The sequence below is a fragment of the Microtus ochrogaster genome, chromosome 8 (genome assembly GCF_000317375.1).
Source record: "Microtus ochrogaster isolate Prairie Vole_2 chromosome 8, MicOch1.0, whole genome shotgun sequence".
NCBI lineage: Eukaryota > Metazoa > Chordata > Mammalia > Rodentia > Cricetidae > Microtus > Microtus ochrogaster.
In genome coordinates, this window is record NC_022015.1 from 9,312,265 (window position 1) to 9,320,970 (window position 8,706).

General features: G+C 46.9%; 1 protein-coding gene across 1 annotated transcript in view; it reads left to right on the forward strand.

Moving 5' to 3' along the window:
- Xylt1 (xylosyltransferase 1) overlaps positions 1-8,706 on the forward strand; it is a 296,401-nt gene that overhangs the window by 164,502 nt on the left and 123,193 nt on the right. The window contains exon 3 of the mRNA XM_005351043.3: positions 5,129-5,645. Coding sequence (XP_005351100.1) covers positions 5,129-5,645 — 517 coding nt within the window. The remainder of the gene's footprint in view (positions 1-5,128; positions 5,646-8,706) is intronic.

The window sequence follows — 8,706 nt, forward strand, 5'->3', positions numbered from 1 at the left end:
TTGTGTTTAGCATCTTTCTTCCTGATCAAAATTGGCTTTAAACAAGCACAAGGTTGAATGGGGGTGGAGGACATTAGTCTTAATTATTCTTCTGGAATAAAAATGAATTCTAGCAACAGCTTTGAGAGAAGGCGAAGCAGGAGCTTCTAATTGAAGTTCTGAGATGCACGCAAATGTTTGAATGAACAATCATAATAAGTACATTCAAATAAAAACAAGTCAAAGGGTTGCATTTGCATAAATAATCCAAGGTGATAGTGTTGAATTGGCTAAGAATAAAAGGGACATGGTCTTTCAAAGTATAGAAGTCATAACGTATGTGTCCACCAGGGGAGACAGAGAGGAAAAAGCAAATTAAGACAGAATGGGGTTTCTTTTGAAGACTTATTCATTGTATGTGTGCACGTGCATTCGTGCATGCATATGTGTTCATGTGTGTGGGTGTGTGGGTATGTGAAGGTGTGGCTGACGGTACCTCTACTTATACTTTCACAGAGAGGCTGGGTGAGGCTGTCGAGTATCCTTCTCTGTCACTCTGCCTATTTCCTTTGAGGCAGGATCTCTCTCTGAACCCGGGGCTCATTCTTTCTTGGCTAGGCAGGAAGTTAGCAAGTCCTGAGATACTCCTGTCTCCTCCTTCTAGGAGCTGGGGTTATAGATGTATGCAAAATGCCTGGCTTGTTCTGTGGGCATTGGAATCTGAACTCTACAATTTCTCAACACCCCTCTTAACCGCTGAGCCATCTCTCCAGCCCTCAGGCATACAATTAATTAGTAAAGTTGTTACATAGTTAGGGTGTGTTGCTCATTCTTCCTCCTACTTTGACTGAGTAGGAAGGATCTTCCAGAAGTTTCCAGCACATTCACCGTCATCAAAATACCCACAAGGTAAATACAATCATCACATCCGTTTCCAGATAAGGAAGCTGAGGCACAATGAGTCTGAGTCAATTCATGCTATTACCTTGTTTAGCCTCTGTCTGGTCTCTACTCCTTGGTTGGCTCTCTTCTTCCTGCCTCACTGTGTCCTCTAGATTTAGGGACAAGCTGTAGAACTTTAGTAGAAAGGTGCTGATCTGGGGCCCTGCACTCAATGAATATCTTCTAGGGACCTGATTGGAGACTGCCCAAGTGTGTGTGTTGAGTTCTTCCATGTTATTCAGGCTCATCTGTACCTAGTTGTGTTTGCCAGACTTCTGGCTAGCCTAACTTGTGACAATCCTTCTGTCTCTTGCCACTTCAGTGCTGAGATTACAAGCATGGTCCATTACAGGCATGCTTAACTTTTTTTATTATTAAAAAAATCTATCATATTTTATTCCCTTCCAACCCTTCCAAGATCTCTACTACTTTCCTACCCATGTAACTTTATGATTGTGTGTGTGTCTCTCTCTCATAAAATAAAATAAAAATAAAAACAGTTAAACTAAAAGAAAGAAAACCAGTAAATATATATATACATACATATGGAAAAACAAAAAGAACACACACATACAGAGAAGAAAACATGAAGTGTGTTTACATGGGTCAGCGCTCCTAGGCTTCACAGTGATTCTCAGCCTTCCTAACACTGGGACCCTTGAAGACAGTTCTTCATGTTATGGTGACCCCCAACCATAAAATTACTTTTGGTGCTACTTCATTGGTATAATTTTGCTATTGTTATGAATCCTAATGCAAATATTTTTGAAGATGGAGGTTTGTCAGGGGTCATGACCCACACGTTGAGACCTGCTGGAAAAGGGCCCTCTCTGGAGTGTGGTTGATATTCCCAGTGATATTCTACTGGGGAAAACCAGTTTCCCTGTTCCCAGCAGGTACCAATTGCAAATACATATTGGTTGGGAGTGGGACTTTGCGTGCACTTCCCATTCTCAGTGCTAGGATTTTTGTCTGTATTTTGTTGTTTTGTGTCAGGGTCTCACACTGACCAGTCTAAGCTGGTCTGGGTCTCAATCTCTAGGCTAGGCTGGCCTGGTATTGCAGCAGCAATCCTCCTGCTCCTACCTTCAGAGTTCTGGGATTCCAGGCATGGGCTGTCATACTCAGGTGTTTGTGCTTGTTTTACCATTAATTTTTTAAATTTTTATTTTTTCTTTCATTTATCTTTGTGTCTTTCACACCATGCATCTCCATCCCATTCATTTCCTTGTCCCTTCACATCCACCCTCTGCCCTTGCAACCTCCCCTCCCCTCCAAAAAAATAAAGTAAAATTTTAGAGAAAAAAAGAAATGAGAGAGAGAAGGAAAAAATCAGTCTCATCATGGAAGCTGTAGTGTGACATAGTGAGTCACACAGCAAATCCTTTTATCCATATATCTTTACTTGCAAGTGTTGATAGCAAAGTCTCTGGTTTGGTTTGAGGCCTCTAGTTTCTGCTACACTGTCTATGCTGGGCCCTCACTAGGACTCCTTTTAGTTATCTTGCTGTTGCCTTGTGTCGTGGAGATCCTGCAGCTTTGGGTCTGCAGAACTGGTCCCCTTCACATGTTCCAGCAGATCACGGATGTGGTGGATGTTGGGTTGGGTCAACTCATAACCCTAGTTCTGGACCTGGGCAGTTGCAGGGTTGGTCAGCCTGCAACTCCCTTGTCCTCACCTCCAGGGTGAGCTCTCCTGCATTGTCCTGGCAAGTCCACCCCTGGCAGCACTGAACTAGGGGCTGGGCCAGTTCTTCTGGCCTCATGTCCTCAGGGTCAGAGCTCCCACAGCCACACCTTGAGGCTCAGCTCTACTGTGTGTCCCAGGCATGGCACAGGGGCCACTCTTCTGAGTGCTGCAGCAGATGAGGGGCAGGGTCAGCTCTCCTGCTCTTACAACCCCAGGGCCAGCTCTACCATCTACCTTAGGCATTGATGGGCAGGGCAAGGAAAGTGTCTCTCCCCTACCCATGCCACCACATAACTGATGGGTAACAGGGATAGCTCTCCCATGCTCACAACTCCAGGCTGGCTCACCCACACCTCCACCAATGGGGTTGGCTCTACTTGCTGTCCACTGGAGGTGCAGGGCCTGCTCTCCCAAGTGCTGTAACTGGTGGAGGGCGGGGGCAGCTCTCTCACCCTTCTAACCTCAGGGCCAGTTCTTCGACTTGCCTCAGGCATTGATGGGGGGCATCACCTCTTCTCCACCCATGTGACCATATGTTAGATGAGGGGCTGAGGGGCAGGACCATGCTCACATTCCCCAGCCGGCTCACCTGTGCCCTTGCCAACAGGGTCAGCTCCCCTCTGTGCTGCCCTGGTGAGGCGCTGGGAGCACTGTTTCAAATGTTGCATCTGGTAAAAGAGGCCAGCTCCCTTGCCAGCTGGAGGCAGTAGGGACAAGGGGAGAGGTGTTTTGTCATTCTTGAGTCAGGGTCTCACAATGTAGCCTAGACTTGTCTGGAACTCACTATGTAGCCTAGGTAGAACTAGATTTTAAGTGATTTTCCTTTCTCTGCCCAAGTGCTGGAATTACAGGCATGAGCCACCAAGTTTTTTATTTTCTTACTGTTTTTCTCTTTTTGGGGGGTGAGTATTCAGGGAAGGGAGAGGAAAAAGTGAAGCTTGTTTGCCTCTTTGGGTTCAGATGAAGAACTGGGGGTGGGGTCAGTGAGGCAATTGCTTAATATACTGGCAGACAGATATATAAAGTAGGTGTGGCTTACACCTGCAAGGATAGTATTCTGAGTTTCCTAAGGATGTCGTAGTGTGTAGCAACATGGATGAAAGTTGAGAGCCCAGAGAGATGGCTCAGCCGCTGAGAGAGCAGGCTGCTCTTGCAGAGAACCAGAGGTCGGATCTCAGGACTCGTGCTACAAACAACAACCACCTATGGCTCCAGCTCCAGGGCATCCAACGGCCTCTTCCGGCCTCAAAGGGCACAGCATACATGTACATATAATACATACATACACAGCAATACATAGCATGTTCAGGACCAGCCAGGACTACATTATATAGCGTGATCCTATCTTTAAAAAAAGAATAGGGAGGTAGGTCTCATTATTTTTTCAATGTTTTTGGAATTCTAGTGCCACAACAATAAAACAAAATTTTTAAAGGGTAGAATATATGGGGATAGCGAGGTGGTTGTAGTGACTGTGGCTACTATCGAAAACAGCACAGAATCTAGGTGATGGGGTTCTGAGACCCCCTGCAAATACCTGATTCTCCGTCACTATGCCTCACACAGACTTTTCTAGAAGCTGTCAAGTAAGTGTCTGTGAGCAGTTCATTACAGAAGGCAAACATCCTCTTTCTGTCTTACTGGAATATTTTAACAAATGTCCCATGGTAACTGAGTAGCATCTGAGGTGGGGGGAGGCCATGGTCCCATGGTAACTGCATCTCTTGAAGGGATGGTTGAATTAATCGTGAACCACATTAGACTGATGGCAGTGCCAGTGCCTGAAATCAACAATTAGCCGGAGGAACTGGCTGCAGAGAAAACTCAAAGCCACCCTGGCCCACCGGGTGAGACTCTGTCTCAGAATAAAAATAAATAAATAAAATTAAAAAGATCCGGAGGCTGTAGCTCCATGGCAGAGCACTTGATTGAGATGTGTAAGGACATCAATTTGAACCCAGTACAGCAAGGGCGTAGAAGATCACAAGTTTGTGTCTTTCTTGAGATTCATTGCCAGGCTTGTTTGGCATCGGCTGCACTGTGATTAAAAATTAAGTTAAATTAAACCAAATTTAAAAACTTCTAAAAAGCATGATGTCTTGCTTATGGGATTGACTGTGGTTTAAGCCTAATTTTTCGTATGGACGAGATAGCTATGCTTCTCCTGAAGGCAATGTATCCAATGCTTTATGATTTGATCCTGATGGTTTCGGCTCTTCTATATATCACCACAACACCTTCTGCTGGGATATGAACAAGAGCCCCGAGGGAAATCTTCCCAGACCCAGACAGTGCAGTGGATGAAGGGAATCTCTGAGAATCTCAGTAATTGTGCTGGTGTCTGTGAGCATGGAAAGGCCTTAGTGGTCTTGTGGGGAACTGAGTGGGAAACTTGCATTGTCTGAGATGTGGGAGAAGAATGGCTCAGGCTTCCCACCTGCTACATTGCACTCTCGGGGCCAGCCTGCTTGGAGCGGCTTACCCGAGTGACAGCTTTCCATTTCTCTAATTCCGCAGGATGGCTACTTCTCTCACCGGCCCAAAGAAAAAGTTCGGACCGACAGCAACAATGAGAACTCGGTCCCGAAGGACTTTGAGAATGTGGTGGACAATAGCAACTTCGCCCCCAGGACCCAGAAGCAGAAGCACCAACCAGAGTTGGCAAAGAAGATCCCGAGCAGGCAGAAAGAGCGGCTGCAGAGGAAGCTGGATGCTCAGGACAAAGGACAGGGGCAGTCAGTCCTGGGCAAAGGCCCCAAGGAGTTGTTGCCTCCTCGGGAAAAAGCCACGGGTGACAGTAGCCAAGGGAAGGATCTCTCGAGACACAGCCATGCCAGGAAGACTGGTGGTGGTGGGTCCCCCGAAACCAAGTCTGACCAGCCCCCCAAGTGTGACATCTCTGGCAAGGAGGCCATCTCAGCCCTGACCCGTGCTAAGTCCAAGCACTGCCGCCAGGAGATTGCAGAAACCTACTGTCGCCACAAGCTGGGCCTGCTGATGCCAGAGAAGGTGGCTCGGTTCTGTCCCCTGGAGGGTAAGTCACTTTCTCCTGTTTCTGACCCCGTCCCTCTGCCTTCTCTCAAACCCTCTGAGTACAGCGAACCACACTGTGTCTCAAACCCTGATCACAGGACCTGATTTGTCTGGGAACTCTGAACTCCTGCAGTATACTTTAAGGACAGTTTTATAAAGTCGTATTGCGTGTGTTAGTATTTTAACCTGTTTCCTTTAGCAGTAATGCCTGCCCAACTTTGACAGTGTGATATAACCTCGGGGTCTACAGAAGTTTTGTGCTGTGTTCCAGCTATCCTGGAATGCACAGTCTACGGAAATCAGAAAAAAAGTCAGTCTCTGTTAAACCTTGCCTTTATTATTACTATTATTATTATTATTATTATTATTAGTAGTAGTAGTAGTAGTAGTAGTAGTAGTAGTAGTACCTACACAATATAATCTATCAGCTAGTTGTACAGCCCTGACATTATAGACATTATTCAGAGAGTATTTGTCACATACAGGAGAATGTGCAGGCTATAAGCAAACACCATAACACTTCTTAGAAGAGATGGGACACTGCTGCGTATGCATATTGTGGGATCCCATACCCAACCCCCTAATAGTTTCTGAGGGACACGTCTTCGTGGCGCTGTGTCCAGACAGTTTATCAGGTGGGTTGTGGCAACAAACTTCAAGTGTCCCAAGGGAATGTTGGAAAGGGAGGCTTCACATGCCCTTCACACATGCCCTCTTAGTCAAGTTCAGCCTTACTTTTTGAGCTTATAGCAGCAAATGCGTATCCATGCAATGCTTCCTGAACAACAGACAGATCTACAAAGAAAGATCCTCCTTTCCCGGTCGTCTGTGTGGTCCAGGTGGTTCCTGTCTGTGTTCCTGATTGCACTTGGCACTTAGTGTGCTGCCATAATTAAGTGGAATGCAATGCTTCCAAGAGCTGTTCTTAGTCAGTGCCAGGCAGGGGGCGCTTTGGAAGTCTGAACCAAGAACATGTGACGCCTCCCACATACAGAGTTTGCATGCTTGCTCCACGAAGGGCCTACTAGTAAATCTGTGTGGCTGTTGGGCCCTACATCTCTATCACAATAACTGGAGTCTGCTCTTGGAGCAAAGGCACAAACATCAATGCACTTGTTTAGGTTACAGGGGATTTGGATTGCTTCCTTGCTTGTGAGAGAGAGGTTCGCATCCTTGGCCATCTAATTTAAGGTATGAATGTCATGAACTCAAAAATGTACATAGCACATCTGACCTATGGAATGCCCTAGCTCGGTTTGGTCTACCTTAAATGTGCTCAGAAAGTTTCCATCAGCCTATGAAACCAACAAAAAGGAAAGCTTATGCTAAGCTAGTGTGATGACTGTTTTGTGTAAGTTATTGAATGCTGCAGTGAGGCTGGGAAGTAGGGTGGGGTGGGAGTGGTTTGTGTTCCCAGCGTGGTCAAGTTGAAAAGTCCTAAGCCATCCATCGTTACTTATGGACCATCCATAGTCCAATAAACAATGCTGTATTTTTATCACCATGAATCTTTTGTTGAAGAAACTGAGGCTCAGGGAGGTTTAGGATTTGGTTGCAGGCATGTGGCTAATAGCCAGCAAAACTGGTCCTGGAATTCAGGTTGCAGAGCCTGAGTCCCCTTCCTCAAGGCTGTTGGTCTTCAGGAGGAAAACAGATTTTCACTTCAGCACAAAGAAATTTTGCAGCCTGCGAGCTCTGCCCCACTCCCCTTAGTATAGTAAGAAGGGACAGTGTCATCTGGGGAAACAAGGGAACTTATGATAATGATACAGAGCATGGGTGGGAGGCTAGAGTGCCTGCATTTGGAGCCCGGATTTCCTCTGAACAAGCTGGGAGACTCAGGGCAAGTTGCTTGCCCTCTCTGTACCTTGGTGGTGTATACATTTCAAAGGGTTCAAGACCACACAGTTGAGCAAATGCACCTCCGCCAGTGCTGCACAATGCACAGATATTTGCCTTACAGCTTGCTCCACAATCATCCACCACCACACGGCAGAGTTTCCCATGCTTCTCCTGGTCATGCTGAGATAGATGTCTGCAGACTGCTGTGTGCGCACTGGGGCTGCCTGCGGGGTTGGCTGTCTCTGCCTTGGCGAAGGTGGCACACTCTCCCAGGACCTCCAAACTGGTTATCGGGGTTGGCATTTAAGACACATGGCACACCAGCCCCATGATGCTTTAATTTCCTGCACCATGGCCTTCCCTTTGCAGTAAATTTACTGTGAATAGACTAATTGCAAAATAACTCTAATTGGGTAGTTATCAATGAACAACTTCCCGTGAAACAGAATGGCTTACAATTAATAGCATTTAAGCCATAAACTATTCTTCTGCGGAAAGCAGGGATGTAATTACACCCCACAGGGAGACTGCCTTCCCCTTCTGGAAACCATGACACCCAGAATTCCCTCTGCTCGGGAGAGACTGGAGCTTCAGCCTAGTGGTCCTTTTATATCCTGCAAAATGAAGAAAGGAGCGAGGGCACATGGAACACATGACATCAGACACTATAGGAGCATATGTTCCTCCCCACACAGAGGCATTTGCTGGGCCTCACCCAGACCATAGCCACTGCAGGCCAGTTCCTCGGGCCACCGGGCAGATCCAAAGGAAAGGAAATTAATTTTCCATGTTGACTTTTGTGAAGGGGTTGTTCCAGTGGCTCCTATCTTACCGTCCCTCAGCCTCATCCCTACTCAGCCCCAGGGAAGTCCTGGAGAAGGTTTGCTTTCTGAAGAGATGCCCTTGCCTTTCCGACCTTTGTTCTCTGCCTCCTGTAGAAAACAGTCTGAAAAGAGGTGTGTGGATGACTCCCCTCAGTCCGTGTGAGATTACCTATTACCTCTTGCACATGTGCAGGGGAGAAGACTCCTGTGGTCCTGTGGACTGTCCACCAATGAACATGCAGAGAGAGTCCGAGGGGTTGTGTGGGAAGACCTGTCCCTGCTGTGTGCCCTCAGAGGAACTTCTCTCCAGACCCCAAGCAAACTTGACTCCCATAGATCCTGTATTCACTGCAGCCACCAAGCTCCCAACACACAGACACCACAGGTACACACAGG